Genomic DNA, 18,607 nt, shown 5'->3' on the forward strand with positions numbered 1-18,607 from the left:
CTCCGCCAGCAAGGGGCCTCGGGCGGGGGTGTGGTTTGGTTGGATTTAGAAGATTGCGATTTGTACTAGTAGATGACTTCTGCCCTTTGCGTCCCCTCTGATTAAATGCGTTAAATTTGACTTTACAATTATCAGAAACTAATAAACAAAAAAAAATTCAAATTCCACGTATTATTTCTTGGATAATTCTAAAACAAGTGAGTTTGAAATTAAAAAATATATAGGCCATTAGTTGATAAATAAAATTATATTAAAAAAATTTATAATGATGAGTAATACAATAACACGTAAACTTGTCTTAAAAAATTATAAATATTTATTAATTGGTCATCACTATAGTTAATGTTAAAATTAACTTAATGATTACCATTAATAATAATTAACTGTACATTTATATTCAATATCTAAACAAAATTATATGGATCGTCACAAATATACTTGTTTGAAATGCAAATTTATCATGTTTTAGTGAAATATTATTTCATGATTAAGAAGAATATCGTGACAAATATATTTGAAGTATAAGATCTTTAAATATTTAATAGATTCTATAATATTTGTGTGTGTTCCCTTTATAATAGGGTGAGAGTTAATATTTGAATAATCGATGAAAATACTAATTAATTATTTTTAATAATTTGCAACCTATCTTGTAAATTGTCAATAATTTACGTATGAGATGATCTCATCTTTGCGTTTATCTTAATTCATAGTGTAATTATGTTATATTATTATCATAAACATTAAATAGCAAACATGATGTATAATTGTATTGGTATAAAAAATTTAAAATGCAACTTATTTTTCTTCTTATTTATTGATTTAAAAAATTGATGTTAGTTTATACAATTTTATTATGTTAGCATCTAACTGAAACTATTTATCAATTTAGCATTCAATTGCACTAGTTGGATGCCATGGATAATTTGTTAACTTACTTAAAGGTTCATTGGTTTAACTAATGAGTATTTATTTTAATAAAACCCAAAATTCTTGATTTCTCAACTAAAAATTAAGCCCGATTGTTTTATCTCAATTTTCATTGTATTATTTATCTCTTTCAATTTTTCGTTGAAACCCTACACTTAATTTGTCTAATTATTTTTTATTTTATAATTTCTATAAATAACATAGCGCTCTCGTTCCCATTTAAAATAGATGAATTTGATATAAGATTATATTCCATTTATATGCTATTTCTTCACCTTTTGTATTGCTAATTTGAGCTCCCCTATGAATTAAAAAATATTGTGGAAAAAAATTAATTGATTAATTTATAATAATAATTTTGTTGTCTTATATTTGTGAAAGTAAAAAATTAAAAAATAAAATATAGCTTTTATTTTTTATAAATAAAGCTTAAGATAATATTGAAATTATTGCTCACTATAAATTGGAGATCAATTCAGTTTTTATTAGCAAATATATAAAAGCACTGAGAGAAATTAATTTATTGACCAACATTTGAAACATATATGGTAGGTAATAGATATTAGACAAAATATAAATTTAGTTGTCAATTTAATATATTACCTAAGGGGCAGGGGCAAACTTGTCCGTAAAATCCCGCCAATGTCCATAAAAATCCCGCCGCGGCATTCTCTCACATGTTTCGAGCCCAACTCCGTCACGTTCGGTAGTGCTTTATCGCCATCTGTATATAAACAGACAGTCCGAGCGATTCTTTCACTGATATCACTCTTTCCTACGTTTCATCCTTCTCTGTCTACAGTTATCCTTCAAAATGTCAGGCCGAGGACATAGCGGAGGCGGCGCTGGGGGCCGAGGGGGCGGCAGAGGCCGAGGCCGAGGCCAAGGACAAGGCCAGCATCGCGGTGGAGGAAGAAGTGCCGGTGGCAGGGGCGGATCGGCGCCGTACCAGCCCGGGCCTCCGCCGACGAGGCAGCCTCCTTCGAATGTGGCTCCCCATCCTGGATTTCCATCGTCGTCATCGATAGCTGGCCCTTCCACCGGTCCTACTGCCGCGTCCCTCGCTGGGGAGATGGAGCGAAAGATGACGATTCAAACTGGGCCCTCCCAGCCGCCGGCTTCTCAGCCGGGGACACCTGCTCAACAACCGGCTCCACCGTCACAAGAGATTCAAGCACCGTCTCAGCTGCCTCCGTCGTCTTCCAAATCTGTTCGCCCACCGGCTAGGCCTGGTTTCGGTACCGTGGGCACCAAATGTGTTGTCCGCGCCAATCACTTTCTGGTTAATGTCGTCGACAAGGATCTACATCATTACGATGTAAGAACGCTAAACCCTTGATATCGTTTCAATTACAAGTGTATCTGTTGGCGTTAGTACTTTCAACACTTTGTATGCATCCGATACGTTGTACCTGTTTGACTTCCGTTTTAACTTAAATTGCTGAATCGTATATCTGAAAGCATGTCCGTTCGGGCTTGATCCAGCCTTTAATGTTCTAATGGGTTTTTAAACTGTTTCTCTCATGGTTTCTTCGCTGTGTCTATTTTTTCTTCTTTTTAGCTCTGTGGAACGAGCCGTATGTACCCATTTTATGCTATCACTGCAGCTAAATACATGCACATATTTCGAGTTCTTGCTATTTATATTTAGCTTTAACCATCCAACCATGTTTATGCGTTATTATTGGTGTAGTTATATTCACTTTTTTAATGTTTGGTAAGACGGGACATTAATTTATGGTTTTGAAGTTGGAATTGGATGAGTCATTTATTTTCGACTCCCGTACTCTGTTTTCTGACAACTGTTTCCGATGTCACACAAATGTTTTGCAACCTTATAATGTAATACAGGCCTGTGGGTAAAATTCTGAAAAAAGTGGAAATTTAATTTTGGGTTATTGTTCTGGCCCGTCATTTAGTATTTGTGATTTTTAATTTCTTAGTTTCTATTGTGCACCTGATTTTGTGGTCCATTCTAAGTGCTCTAAATAAGTAGGATCTAAATTGTGTGTTTTGTTTTGGCTGTCTTTTCTAGATTCATCTCTCATTTGATGTAACTTAATTATTTTGGCGGATCTCATTCCATGGAGTAGGTAACAATCAGTCCAGAAGTGATATCGAAGAAAGTTTGCAGGGATATTGTCAATCAGCTGGTTACAATGTACCGTGCATCACACTTGGGCAACAGGCAAATAGCCTATGATGGGAGTAAGAGCTTGTATACTCCAGGTGCTTTGCCTTTCTCCTCAAAAGAATTTGTTGTGAAGCTAGTTGACAATGACGTGCCCTCTAGGTAAATTACCTTCTTTTTCATTGTTATATGTTGCTGACAGTGGTTTTATGGTTGAGTTTGATTAATTTGTGAAATGCAGGTAAAATACCTAATTTACATGTGCATTGCCAAATTATTGTGGATTTTGTCAGCTTCTCTTTGCCTGTGCTTCATACGATAAGTTTATTGTATTTTTGATTATAATTTTTTTTCTTAAAGTGGTAGGTTTGTTTGATTTTATTGTCAATTGTTGTCTTTATCTTCTGTTTTCGTTTGATGTAATTAACAAAACACAGAAGAATCTATGAGGTGAATTACGTGGTACATGTTGTTGGAAGATGAGTACATCTGCTCTTGTTAGGTGTGATGATAAAATTTATCTTTTTTGTATAAGAAATATAGATAGGAACAACCAAATAACCTGCATAATGCTTAAATATTGTTAAATACTTGGAATAATGAAATTGTGATCATTGTTGCTTTGTTTTTAGATTTTTATGTTTAGTTTATTATGGATAATGTTTTGTTATGTTTATTCTTTGACCAGTTTATATGATAGTGAAAGTCTAGCTAATTTATCTAATGGAATTTTAAGATTCTTCATGAGTTAACATGATGTATAAGAAATGTTTTTATAATAATTTTAATTTTAGAAGGAAAATATAATAGACCACGGAACGAACTTGCAATCCAAATAATTGAGGCCATCTATATTTTTGGAAGTCCTCTAGAAATAATATAAAATTCAAGAGTTCATGATGTTTTCCTTGTTCACCGGTTACCTATTTTTGGAGAAATTTCTTCATATTTTCTCTTTTTATCGTGGTTGCTTTTAGTTTTCTTTTCCATAACTGAACTAGCTTAATTGTGTCTCACATATTTCATTTGGAACAAGAGTTATTCTGTTCCTTTTACCCTTAGTCTGAGTTTCTTTAGCACCTTTTATTGGAAGACCACTTGATCCTCATAATAATATTTTTGCTGCCCATATCTTGCACATTTTGTTCTTCTTGTGTCTAACAGTGTTATACAACAGTGCTAGTATTATAGTTCTATATGTGTTTTAGTTTTAGTGGAATTTCACTATTGCATATAAGTCTTTGCTTGGGTTATTATTTTAACTGTCTTTTGATTTATCTGGAATGTTCTTATTAGTTTTTTCATCTTTTTGGATGATTAATGGGTGGTTTTAAGCCAAGATGCTCCGCTCTCTGCAATGGTTATTTTTGTATTCAGGTTTATTATCTCCAAAGTTGTCTTCTGGCAAAATTTGTTTATTTACTAATATTGTTTTTGAAGGTTCACTGTAATTTTTGAGCTTACATGGGTTTGAATATTGGTGGCTGACTTGTATTCTTATTTTAATGCAGGAGGGAACGTGAGTTCAAGGTGGCAATAAAATTTGCTGCAAAAGCTGAAATTTATCAATTACAAGAGTTCATACGTGGTCGATGTCTGGATTCTCCCCAGGACACCATACAGGTTCTTGATGTGGCTCTGAGATCACGGCCTTCCAACAAGTGAGTCCTGTTTGTCTTGCAAAGAAATAGATTTTCTTTCTGTTGGTTGTTTATCCCATTACTATATGGCAATACCCTTTTTTAGGTATTCGGTTGTGGGACGATCTTTCTTTCACCCCAGTCTAGGTGAGGGTGGCAGTCTTGGTGATGGCTTAGAGTATTGGAAAGGTTTCTATCAAAGCCTTCGACCTACCCAGATGGGTCTTTCTCTTAATATTGGTATGAACTTGTTATAATTTTAGTATTTCTTTTTGACATGTGCAATTTTTTTCCCCTGAAGCACATCTTTTTTCTTTCTTTTTTTTTTTCTCGCTGCAGATGTATCTGCCAGAGCGTTCTATGAACCAATTCTGGTTACTGATTTTGTTGGAAAATATTTTAATATTAGAGATATTACTAGGCCACTGTCCGATCAAGATCGTGTTAAGGTATTTGTTACTATCTGTTCCTGTGTGGTGTGCAATCTCCATTGTTTTGCTTTCAAGAATGTGTTCCGTGCCCACAGCTTATAATGGCATGTTACCAACTGGCCTTGTATTCCTCTTTTCTCTTAGTTTGGGTATGATTTTGCAGGTCAAGAAAGCAATGAAAGGTGTTAAGGTAGTAGTTACACACAGACAGGATGTAAGGAAGTACAAAATATCTGGTGTGTCGGGTATACCAACTAGTCAATTAACGTGAGTTTCCCTCTTTTCTTCGACACTGGACTCGTTTATTATGATATTAGTTAGAGACAACAATTAGATGGTGTAAACATTTTCTGGTTTTGGATTAAAATGTCGAGCACAAAGTAATTTGCCAATATAGAAGAAGTTGGGCACACATTTCATTGGGATGTATATATATATTTATTTAAGAATATATGGGTCGTTTTTGGTAGGCAAATTTATCTGTTGATATATATATATCACTTCGCATTCATACAAATATTTGTTTCTCTGAATAGTTGGTTACATTTGGCATTACATTTTGTTTCTATGAAATATAGCCCAGGTTGAACATTGTATTGGTGTTACCTTGGATAATTTGTTTTTTGCCTTCTTATCTCTGTTATTGTTCTATCTCATATGTGGTATAAATTGCTTTTTAAAGCGATTTCGATGATAATGTGCTTCAAAAATTGTTTTCTAATTTGTTCTTTACCTGATTTTGATATGAAAAGTACTAGGTTTTGCTCCCATACGTGTTTTGATTCAATATGTGCTATATTAGCTATATTCATGGCAACATGGTCTTTTGATGGTCACCTTTTCTTCCTTATTTCTGTCTTAACGGTTGTAATCTTGAGATAGGTTTACCGATGACACTGGCAAAAAAGTATCTGTTGTTCAATACTTCAAAGAAAGATATAACACCAACATTAGGTTTGGGTCTTTGCCTGCTCTTCAAGCTGGAAGTGACTCAAAGCCTGTGTACCTACCCATGGAGGTTTTTCTGCTCATTATAATATGTTGTTTTGTTGCAGTAGTATCCGATTTCATCCTTTGACATGTTAAAATTGTTGTTTTGATTTTCTACAGCTATGTAGAATTGTTGATGGCCAGAGATACTCCAAAAAGTTGAAAGAGAAGCAGGTCACTGCTCTGTTACGGGCAACATGCCAGCGTCCTCATGATAGGGAAGCAAGTATTTGCAAGGTATAATATGCTTAGAACCTTTTCCTTGTTTTTTGTTCTTGGAGTTATCAGAAATCATGAATTCTATATTATATTGGGCCTGTAATATGTATTGGTGCAATTCCTCTTGCCTTGGTGTACAAGTCTTTAAAGTTGTGAACACAAAATCTCCTACAGATGGTTAGGCAGAATGATTACAATTCTGATGAGGTAGCTAGAGGATTTGGGGTTAATGTAGGCACTGAACTTACATCAATTCAAGCTCGAGTTCTTCCCGCTCCCATGGTAACTTCTCTTTGTCTTTGCACACTTATATCCATGACCACATTTATTTGCAAGTTTTCACTCCACACTTTTATATGGTTGGTACAGATCCAGTATGAGGGATCCCAAGAAGCTCCACGGGTTGGCGCTTGGAACATGATTGACAAGGTTTAGTCGTTGGATCCTTTGTTTGCATGCTTTCTTTTGTTACCCTCTATCTTGCTGTTCTTATTTTGCATACTGGTGATGCTGTGATGGTTTCCTGATTATTGCTTTAACTGGTGATGATAGTTTTGTACCGTAGGTCTGAAATAGTGCTCTTATATTTGTGTCAGTTGGTTTAGGTAGAGTGTGCCTACTTCTTGTTATTGTTCTACTTGGCAAATTGTATTGATCTGTCCGTATGATAGTCTCATGTGGAGATCTAATAAATGTTTTTGCTTTTCTCTCACAGTATATTTATTAATGCTTGATCGTTGTGGTTGTACAGAGAATGTTTAATGGGGCTAGGGTTGAATTTTGGACGTGTGTGAACTTCTCAAGACTAAGAAATAACGAGGCTTCTAATTTCTGTGACCGTTTGCTTGACATGTGTGTTAGGAAAGGGATGGTAAGACTCTCATTATGCAATGTAGTAAGATTTGTCATTTTGAATGCTAAAGAAAGTTGTTGTTTTGATTTTCTTTCAAGGATTTTTCCTCGACGCCATTATTACCCTTCTCTTCAGCACATCCTGGCCAAATTGAAAAGACTCTTTCGGATATTCATTCCCAGTCTGTTGAACGTCTTAGGAGCCTAGGACATACTGGGAAACATCTTCAGTTGTTAATTATTATTTTGCCTGATGTCACTGGGAATTATGGTAAGTCAGTAGAGGGGCTGTTTAGTTTTGGAGATTATGCATTCTTGATGACAATTTACTGCTTGCAGGAAAGATAAAGCGTGTGTGTGAAACTGAGCTGGGAATTGTCTCCCAGTGTTGTCAGCCCATGCAAGCTGTGAAATGCAAAGAACAGTATCTTGAAAATGTTGCATTGAAGATCAATGTTAAGGTTTCTTCCGTTCCATGTTTTGAAATGCCGTTTTATACCTAAATTCTTGATTTTGCTGTTCCTAAACTGGTGTTACCTTTCCTACAAGGTTGGTGGAAGAAACAGTGTGTTGTTGAATACCGCAGCTAACTTACCCTTCGTAACTGATACACCCACCATAATATTTGGTGCTGATGTGACTCATCCTCAACCTGGAGAGGATTCTAGTCCTTCCATTGCTGCAGTAAGTTGTGTCCTGCATTTGTGTCTTTTTCTTTTGACATTAAATTTGTTTTTGTTAAAAAGAACGTGTTACAGGTGGTGGCATCGATGGACTGGCCACAAGTTACGAAGTACCGAGGATTGGTTTCTGCACAACCACATAGGGAAGAAATTATTCAGGACCTTTATAAGACCCATGAGGATCCTCGCAGAGGAAAGATTCACAGTGGCATGATTAGGTAAAATATCTGTTATTGGTACATGTGGTAAATCTGGCATATGGTTTGACTTTAAATTCCAATCTTTTGCAGGGAACTATTAATTGCGCATTTCCGATCAACTAATCGGAAACCTGCGAGAATCATATTCTACAGGTCAAGGGCTTGTTTAATGTGATTAAAAGCCTTATCTTATTAAGCGTTTCTCACACTACTTGTTTCAATGCAGAGATGGTGTTAGTGAAGGACAATTCAACCAAGTTCTGTTACATGAGATGGATGCCATTAGACAGGTTCACCTTATTGCTTGAGAATTGGTTCACTTGGACACCATTATAATAGGGTTGACTGTTGGTTGTAGTATGATTTTCTCTCTTTAAATGTGTATGCTTGAGGTCCATTTGTGGTCAATGTTTAAGAATGTTTTTCTCTAACTGATTTTTCTAGTAATCACACGACTCGTTTGTTTTGGCAGGCTGTTTGATTTTTCTTTGTGCTCTATTCATGAGATTTGCATGTTATTTACTTCAGCTGTTAGTTATCTTTATGTGTGTTCTTAATATTTGGTTTGTTGTAATTTCTTCTGGGAACTTTTGCAGCTTTTTTTTTTTTGTATTGTAATGTCTTTTAATATGCCCCTTAGTAAAAATGCAATTTTCCAGGCTTGCGTGTCTTTAGAAGAACGATATCTGCCACGAGTTACTTTTGTGGTGGTACAAAAGAGACATCATACCCGTCTCTTTCCTGCTCAACATGGGGATCGCAGATCCACCGACAGGAGTGGCAATATTTTACCAGGTTTGTACAATATTTATCAGTGTAAGCACTTGTGCTATTTTTGCTTAATCGGGCCTGTTAATGTTTTTGGCTTGCAGGAACGGTTGTGGACCGACAAATTTGTCACCCCAGTCAGTTTGATTTCTTCTTATGCAGTCATGCTGGTATTATGGTATGGTGGTTGTCTGCTTTGGTTTTATTACTGGTTTGGTGGTCAAATGTAATCAATCTGAGGGGAGGCTTATTGCCTTTGCTGCTGTGATAATATTTATTTTTGTCATTTGCTATATTATGTTTGTGTAGGGAACAAGCCGACCTACGCACTACCATGTGCTTTATGATGAGAATGGATTCAATGCTGATGCTTTACAAATTCTGACGAACAACTTGTGTTACACGTACTGTTCCTTTCCTGAATTGCTGGGTTTTTCTGTCATTTATTTTGTTTTGGAGGTCGAGGATGAGTAATATTTTTTGCCTTTTCTTGCAGGTATGCAAGGTGCACCCGATCAGTTTCTATTGGTAGGGGGTTCTTCATTGATATTTAGTAAAACTCTTTTAGATATAAAATAAAATTCAAAATTTGTGTTGTGGGATGACCTACTTTGGCCGAAATCTATATCTTATCTGTATGTGTGTATACCTGTTTTCTTTCTTTTCTTTCGTTTTTTTTTTCATTTTCTGTTTTAAATATCATCTGTTGGTTGACTCCCAATGTTATATCCAACTTTTGTAGTTCCTCCGGCATATTATGCCCATCTGGCAGCTTTTCGTGCACGCTACTATATTGAAGGTGATGCATCTGATAGTGGATCAACTGGTGGAGAGACCAGCAGCAGGGATCGGAACGTGGCGGTACGACAACTTCCTTCAATCAAGGAAAATGTGAAAGACGTGATGTTTTACTGTTGAGTTGGGATATATATATATATATATATGCTATGTTGCATGTTTTGTGGGTTTTAATTCGGACACAGGCAGCCAGGCCAGGCGGGTTCTTTTGGCTTTTGACATTGACATTGGGTTGGAAGTGTCTTGTTTTAGGCGAATTCTTCCCTGATGGAGGGAGGGTATTTTATATCTAAGTTCTGATGGTTTATAAATTTCTTCAATCCAAGGTCCCCTGTCTCCCTTCCAGGGACTCCAAGTCAGTTTTGCTTGGTTGAGCCATTTGTTAGCATCCCAAGAAACACTAAAGTTAATATACGGCACATGCTTGTTTGATTTCTGTTGTTCTACTGGTTTCTGTTTATCAAATGTCATTTTTACCATCACCATCGTCATGATTGGGAATCGTTTTTAAGAAAAGTACCTTTGTTAATGTACCGTATTATGCGTTTTAGTGGGTAAGGATGTTGAAATTCTGGTTTCATCCTTATTTACTAGAAAATCTTAATTCTGTAATCAATCTGTTTCCATGGAGCCTTATTAAAACAGCATTCGTCATCAATATGAATAAATGTTTAAACAATATATTCCATTTTCTTTGTGTTTTTTAATGAAAAAAATCGTATTGTTCTGCATTACAGAAATCATAAGTAGTCTCTTTTTGATTTGTTGGATGATTATGAAATATAATGGCAAATAATTCTGTTTTCGTGGTTGATAAGTGTTGCATTATTTGTATATTCGTTGCAATAATATGCGCTCTTTGCAAAACAATAATTCTTTATTAGGCAGTTAATATATTCACAAGGTTTACTGATTTTAAATTAATTAGAAGAGATTTTAAATTTTATCAAGATCATAATTTTTTTTTATTATTCAATAAGGAAGAATGGTTAGTAGAACAAAATTAAAGGTCAACAATGATGACTCATAATTAAGAGTGAAGCTAAAGTATATCACAAACTTAACCAATGTAAACATTGAGAATAGCTAAAAGATTATTCTAAATTCTCGAAGGTTGTGACATGACCATGAGAATGGATAAAACATTGACTATAGCAAAATTTATTTTTACTTAAAATTTTGTCTAAAAGGGTTAAAAATTAAATCATAATTGTTAAATGTCATCTAATAAATTTTTATTTTTTTTATGTGTGTAATACGAGCTATTGTTGTTGGAATACAATAATTAAAAATTATATTTTTTAGAAAATAATTAGGTCTATGTCGTCAAGTGATACTAGTGTTTGGCAAAGGATTTCTTAATCTGTTATTTGGGAGAGCAGAGTCCTCAAGTCTCGGGTTGATCTATTATTTGGAAGAGCGAAAAGGATGCATCAAGTCTCGGGTTGATCTATTATTTGGAAGAGCGAAAAGGATGCACCAAGTCTTCGGATGGCTATTGGGTTGAAGGGTCTTCGAGAGCTTGGATTCCTAGAGACTATGGGTGTAATGCCCCGTAAATTCTAGAATCGATTTTAACGCATTAGTTTTGAGATTTAAGAATAGGAGGCGTTAATTAACTCGTTAATGTTTTTTTCATTTCCTAGTGGCATTTAAATGTCTTTAAATTTCAAGTCTAGAGAAGCGTGTTAGGAAGATTTTAGATAAATATGAGGTATAAATTTGTAACCTTCAAGAAGAATACGTTGCAACTTGTGCCTTGGTCTTTCATGTTATTTCATGTTTTACGTATTCAAGTAGTCAGAATGACACCACGAAGAAGGGTTTTACTTTCTGAGAGAACGTGTTTATTTATTAAGTGTTTGACATGTAAGTGTCCAACACATGACATTTTGAACCATGAGTCTTTCATAAGTGGTGATTTTAAGGATACTCCTTTTAGGGACTTGAATAAAGAAAATAATACATACATGATATTATTATAAAAGTGACCTTCCAAAGTCAAAAGAGAAAATAAGAGTTAATACAAATAGTCCTGTGTATATTGCTTTTCTTTGAAATTTTGAATAGGAACATAAATATATCACAAGATTGCTTAAAGGCTTACCATGCTTCAATTTTTAGTATTTTCGTATAGTTAATTTTACAAAACATTCGAATAAAAATTTGTCATAGATTTAAACGGTCATTTAGTAGCTTGATTACAATAACTTTATTTGTTGGAACGTAAACAAAATAAGAGAAACATTAGGTAGTCGTTTTCTCTTTACCTTTATTTGCTCCTGGGTACCTGAAACACTTACTGCACCTGGAACGTGGAATGTTCCAGAAGTATGAAACACCCAAGTTAGATAGTGATATCTAAGTGGATAATTCAGTATTGGAGGTGTGTGCAAATGTATTATGCAGTATGTCGTGAAGTAACCCGATGGTAGTGACGCCAGGGTGTTACAATCACCCCCACTGGCCATCATGTTATCAAAGAGCCATAGCCATTCCTGACTTGGGATGGTGTGGTCCTAGACCACGTACATGATACAACCCATCTTAATGCCACTAGCCATGAATGTAGTGATGTATGTCCAAGTGTATAAAAATGAGAACCAATGGTATTAAATGATATGCAAACCACCCGAATGAAAGTACAACATGTAAGAGATGTAAGAGTTCAAAGAGGAGGAGTCACCTACCAAAGTTACCTGACCCGGTATTGTTCACGATTGTCGGTTAGGCTGTTTTGCATAAAACACAATATTTTGTAAAACTAAAGTTAAATATTTTTACATAGGCTTGTAGGGAATAAATAAAGGTATAAGTGTACAAAATTTCAGGTAAAAATGACCCTGCATGCGCTCTCACGCGCCCTTGGGAGGGGACCCACACGCCCTCACTCGCGGCCAGTAGTGGCGCGTGTGTTATATGCACTATGTCTTCTCTAACGCAGGTGCGCTGTAGCTCAGTTTTTCAGGCTTTTCTCCTTCGTTTTAACTCCGATTCGATTCTTGTTTATTCCTATACCTCCCTTTTTCTTGCCTCTACAAGATTATAAAATTAAACGAAACTTACCTCACTGTTTTTCGACGATTTGGGCCCAAATTCCGACGACGCGCAGATTTCCCGACGAGACTCATATATCCTTCGTTCCCTCACCGATCTACCTCGTTTCTTTTGCAGGATCTCCCCTTATTTCTCAAGGACAGACTCCTCACCTTCAATTCTCTCACACGGCCCAACCTTGCCTCAAATTTTTATGAATTGCTTTGGTTGGGTTTAGGCTTTTTATAGAATTTGTGGCTAATTAGATTGTCCCACTTGGAGGGACACTTGGCCATTTGGGATTGGCCAATTGCTGATTTTTTGCTAGCTTCATGATGACTAAGCTTTTGGCTTTTATCATTTCGGCCCACGATTTTCATAAATTACACTTTTACCCCTTGTAACTTTGAGAATCCCACTTTTGGCATTCAAAATGCCATTCCTCTATTTCCAATAATTCTTACAATGCTCCTTCACTTTTGGGTACCATTCTTGACTCCGAAATGACCTCCAATTATTTTTGAGAAATTACGCTTTTGCCTAAAATCTCCAAAAATACCCTATATTTTGCCCGAAATCTACTTGTTTCTTCTTGAATCCTGAACCCATCGTATTCTTCTTTAAAAGAGATTACTCTTATAAAAATCTTGGGTGTTACAATGGGTCTTCGTCTGGTTAGTCTTTGGATGGTTTGACTTTAGGAGAGTTGAGAGAGTCTTTAGGAGGTGTTATGCCTTGATGTCTCCGGATGAGTCTATAACACAAGAACAGTTAAAAGGCACAAGGGGAACTCTCTCGCTTTGGCCTTCTAATGCCAAACTAAAATGATGCCATGATGCAAAATACAAAATGAATATGGGTTGTATGAGGCTTTGGGTGCGTGTCTTTAGATGGGTTTGGATCTAAAATGTTAGGTTTAGGTGTGAAATAGGAGGTATTTATAGCTTTCGATAGCTTGACCACGTGGTAGGATAGGACACATGGCATACGTGGCTAGACTGATTCTTTGGATGAAAATGATGCAGATGAGGCAAGAGAGCTTGAAACCTTTGATAATAGGATGTCCCTAGAATCCATTGAATGAGGCTCCCCTGAAGAGTCTTCATGTTTTTGGGATTAAGGGTTGGGCCCAAAGACTCTTCAAGATGAGTTTTTGGGATTAAAAGGTTTAAGACATTTCAAGAGGGGTTTTCTTGAAGACTTTTCAAAGTCATTAGAAGATTTCTATTTGGGAGACTCTTCAGGATGAGGTTTCGAGCTTAAGGGATTAAGGCTTAATATATAAGGGAGTTTCAATTTTGAGAAAAAAATAATTTAAAACTTTACACACTATATTTACTACAATTTTAAGTGAGGGCAACTGTCCCATTTGTAAATTCTAATTAATGACTTGCGATTGGTTATACAGTGTGTCCCATTTTTTTTTACAATGCCATATTTCCTTTATCCAGGCCGCCCTAGTTAAGTTGAGACCGCCTTTCCGCCTTTCATTGTGTGACGCCCCGTCCCTACTACCGGGTGTCATCGTAACCTAAAATTATATCAGTAGGTCTCACTTTGGAGGCCAGCAATGCCCTAACAACATGAGGATAAGCATAAAGTGGGTGCCCTGTGTGGGGTCCAAGCTTCAAGCATAAAGTGGGCACCTTGGGTGGGGTCAAGGCTTCACCGCCTTCGGCCATTGAGAACTCGAGGTCTAAGACTCATTTGCAATAGAAGGACACCCGAGTCTCGAATTTGACATGTGCCTTATGAGCGGATTAATAAACTGCAATTAAGGTATATTACAATTACTCACACAAATTACTCATTAAAAGTAATAAGTCCAACTGTGAAATACAAATAGCGTTCAACACAATCACAAAATAATTACATGACACACACGAGTTACTAGGCCGTATTTCCATCATGGGTTGCCACTCTCATCATTTAGCTGGTTTTCGACATACACCGTCTTCCCCTTACCGAACCACGAACTATGTGTGTGGTTAGTGGGAATGAAAGGGGTGAGTCCTAGGACTCAGTAAAGGTTATATGCAATGCAATAAATTATTAAACATGACGCCATAGATAAATATGAAGTGCAATATGCATGCAAGCCCGTCCACCAAGACTCTATCTCTAGGCAGCCTCTAATGGTTTTCTCCAATACCCTATCTCGAGACTCCCATGGTCAGAAATTCACTGCCTCATGCCTAGGCACTCCCTCAACATTTTATGCAAGGCATGACAAAAGTAATTTATATAGAGAGTATATTAAACCCATACCTCGAGATACGTGCCGTCTGATAATTTGTATTGTTGACGCACCCAAATCCCTTAACAAAAATATTTGTAACGCAATGTCAGGAAACTAATTTAGCAACCCATAACTAAATTCATTCGGTTACATTGAGTTAGCCAATTAATTGACTAAATTAACTAATTTAAACATCATTCCCTAAATTAACTAACTTACTAATTAATTTAACTAACTAACTCATTAAATTAGCTAATTAAAATAAACTTTAACTTAATCAAAGCTTCTAAATACCCTTACCGTATTGAATCTCCCTTCAAGAGCCTCTGGTTCCCTTCACAAATTACTACTAAGCACATCTTTAATCTTCTCCTATTTATAGCCTCAATTGCCCCTTGTTTTTCTCATGAAACGTGGCTGCAAATTGGCAACCAGAAAAGAAACAAAACGGGTAAGTGGCAGAGGAGAGCACCAGCGAGTGCCACATGGCGCGGCTGGGCCGCGCATGGCCAGCAGCTAGCCTCCCCAAAATGACGCCGTTTTGGGAGTCTGAGGCTGATTAAAATTCAGCCAAATTCTTCACCCACACGCCTGTTCTTCCTCCGCCTCGAACGCGCGTCCCCTGCCTGGCTGTCCTCGCGAAGGACCGCCCGCGTTGCACCTGCCTTCAACATATATGTACCCCTATTAAGCTTAAAGTAAACTCACAGCCACTTTCAAAATTTACATTTCAGCGCCCACAACTTCCATTGATTTCACATGCACCCCCTGAATAATTTCCCTGACACCCGAACTTCCATTTCCACTTCACTTACACCCCAATTTTTTCCAGAAATCCACTATTTAATTCCATTTTATTATTTTTATAAATACTTCTAAATAAAATAATTAATTATCTTAATTTCTCATTTCCTCAAAACATCGTTAATAAATATTTTCTCTAAAATCCAAGATATTCTGTAATAATCTCAAATAATTATTATTTATTTTTAAAATTTTAGAATTTACAAAAATATGGGGCGTTACGCATTGCTTTTTATCATTTTATGTATCTAATAATTTTTGAAGATATAATTACTTAAATAATTAAGAGCAATACTTATTGTAATTGTTGTGGGTGAAGCATCAAAACGCTGTCGTCTTTTGGAGGGCATTTTAGGCATCCTCAGCAGTCCATGTGGACGGCTGATGGATGGCCAGCTTGCAACCTAAAGACGCCGTCTGATACCCGACGCCCCTTGATTGTCCTTGCTCTGCCCGATACCTCTCTCGATTGTCCTCTCTGCCTTTGCTGTTAATCGTGTTCTACGATTATCTAAGGACCATCGATGCTGCCTTTATCAACCTCAATCCCAGCCGCTCGAATCTCATATAAATGGTACAGTGCCTCGGGATGGTGGATACACAGAAAGATCGAAAGAAAGAAAAGAGAAAGAAGGGGATTATCGGGATAGGGTTTTTCGTTTTGAGTAAGCTCTGTTTATCTCTGTATAGATTACTCTTCTCGTTGTAATCTCTGGTTCTTAGGTTTGCTTCTAATCTGTATTTGGTGATTGTGAGGCTGTTTTGTTAGAAGAACCATTGATGTACAGTCTACTTATTCGTATTCTTGTAACCCTACTCGATATAGTGCAGTGAGCTCTTCCTTACTGAGCTCAACGTGGACGTAGCTCATTTCGGGTGAACCACGGTAAATTTCTTGTGTCCTCGTTTTGCTTTTCAGCCCTTTTATTTCTGTTTAGGGTTTATGTGTTGATTGCTAATGGTTTCTGTTATGATTCTTGTTCTACCGAATATGTTTGAGATTCTGACTTGTTGAGTCTTCCGCTCGGTCCAACAGTAATATTTTTTATATTAATATTAATTAAATGTATAATATAATATGATATAATATAATATATTAATATGAAAATATCTCACTCTTATATAATAATATTTATTTTGTAAAAATAATTGCCACCTCAAATATTCAATTCCACAAATACACCCTGACCAAACCGCGCTTTAACTTCCACACGAAGGGTGAGTGCACGAACGTTTGTTAAAAAAAATTCTTTCTTTTGAATAGCTATTCTAGGAAGTGGGAACCAACGCGCACAGTCACAGTCACAGCTTTCTGATGTGTGCAGATAGATGAACGTGTCCAAAAGACGAAAAGGAGGTGGAATCGAATGACGGTGCAACAGGCAGCCGCCTCTCGTACGGAAAAGCCAGAATCAGTAAAGGCCTGGAGACGGGTCCACGCCATTAAGAATTTTTTTTTATTATTATATCCTACAACAGTCTAACGTCTTCGTCTCCAAGCTCCTATATTTTATTGATTAAAGACGTTCACACCGTATTTAAACAAAGGTAATTAAGATAGTATGTTAGTTGTGTCCAGCATTTCTGTTGTTCAATACTTCATAGAAAGATATAACACCAACATTTGGTTTGGGTCTTTGCCCACTCTTCAAGCTGGAAGTGACTCAAACCTACCCATGGAGGTTTTTCCGATCATTATAATATGTTGTTGGCATGCTTTCTTTTGTGACCCTCTATCCTTGCTGTTCTTATTTCACATACTTATGATGCTATGATGGTTTTCTAATTATTGCTTTAACTGGTCATATGATTGTTTTGTACCGTAGGTCTGAAATAGGGCTCTTGTATTTGTGTCTGTTGGTTTTGGTAGAGTGTGCCTACTTTTTGTTATTATTGTTCTACTTGGCAAATTGTATGGATCTATCTGTCCATAATGCGGAGATATAATAAATGTTTTTGCTTTTCTCTCACAGTACATTTATTGATGCTTGATAGTTGTGGTTCTACAGAGAATGTTTAATGGGGCTAGGGTTGAATCTTGGACGTGTGTGAACTTCTCATCGCTAAGGAAGGAATAACGAGGCTTCCAATTTCTGTGACCGTTTGCTTAACATGTGTGTTAGGAAAGGGATGGTATGACTCTCATTATATATGCAATTAATGTAGTAAGATGAGTCATTTTGAAATGCTAAAGAAAATTGTTGTTTTGATTTTCTTTCAAGGATTTTTGCTCGACGCCATTATTACCCATCTCTTCAGCACATCCTGGCCAAATTGAAAAGACTCTTTCGGATATTCATTCCCAGTCTGTTGAACGTCTTAGGAGCCTAGGACATACCGGGAAACATCTTCAGTTGTTAATTATTATTTTACCTGATATCACTGGGAATTATGGTAAGTCAGTAGATGGGCTTTTTAGTTTTGGAGATTATGCATTCTTGATGACAATTTACTGCTTGCAGGAAGGATAAAGCGTGTGTGTGAAACTGAGCTGGGAATTGTCTCCCAGTGTTGTCAGCCAGCCCATGCAAGCTGTGAAATGCAAAGAACAGTATCTTGAAAATGTTGCATTGAAGATCAATGTTAAGGTTTCTTCCGTTCCATGTTTTGAAATCTAAATTCTTGATTTTGCTCTTTCCTAAACTGGTGTTACCTTTCCTACAAGGTTGGTGGAAGAAACAGTGTGTTGTTGAACAGTACCGGAGCTAACTTACCCTTCGTAACTGGCCTTTCCCTTGCTGCAGTAAAGTTAGTTGTATCCTATCTCCCTCCCAGGGACTCCAAGTCAGTTTCTGCTAGGCTAAGTCATTTCTTCGCATCCCACGAAGCACTGAAGTTTATATAGAGCACATGCAGCTTGTTTGGTTTCTGTATTATCAATTTATC

The 18,607-nt window shown here is 36.5% G+C and overlaps 2 protein-coding genes across 2 annotated transcripts; both read left to right on the plus strand.

The window, feature by feature from the left end:
• Nucleotides 1-1,615: 1,615 nt before the first annotated feature.
• Nucleotides 1,616-10,074, plus strand: LOC127791568 (protein argonaute MEL1-like). The gene is made up of 22 exons (XM_052321550.1): nt 1,616-2,248; nt 3,024-3,223; nt 4,573-4,722; nt 4,808-4,941; nt 5,041-5,150; nt 5,296-5,399; nt 6,015-6,150; nt 6,243-6,359; nt 6,516-6,623; nt 6,711-6,770; nt 7,093-7,212; nt 7,293-7,464; nt 7,533-7,654; nt 7,743-7,877; nt 7,952-8,094; nt 8,167-8,229; nt 8,303-8,366; nt 8,736-8,871; nt 8,949-9,022; nt 9,154-9,248; nt 9,341-9,372; nt 9,587-10,074. The coding sequence occupies exons 1-22, from the start codon at nt 1,745-1,747 to the stop codon at nt 9,760-9,762; spliced, it is 2,955 nt and encodes a 984-aa protein (XP_052177510.1). The 5' UTR covers nt 1,616-1,744; the 3' UTR covers nt 9,763-10,074.
• Nucleotides 10,075-17,724: 7,650 nt separating this feature from the next.
• Nucleotides 17,725-18,310, plus strand: LOC127791573 (protein argonaute 5-like). The gene is made up of 3 exons (XM_052321556.1): nt 17,725-17,854; nt 17,944-18,115; nt 18,184-18,310. The coding sequence occupies exons 1-3, from the start codon at nt 17,834-17,836 to the stop codon at nt 18,279-18,281; spliced, it is 291 nt and encodes a 96-aa protein (XP_052177516.1). The 5' UTR covers nt 17,725-17,833; the 3' UTR covers nt 18,282-18,310.
• The last annotated feature ends 297 nt before the right edge of the window (nt 18,311-18,607 follow it).

The sequence above is a fragment of the Diospyros lotus genome, chromosome 1 (genome assembly GCF_014633365.1).
Source record: "Diospyros lotus cultivar Yz01 chromosome 1, ASM1463336v1, whole genome shotgun sequence".
NCBI lineage: Eukaryota > Viridiplantae > Streptophyta > Magnoliopsida > Ericales > Ebenaceae > Diospyros > Diospyros lotus.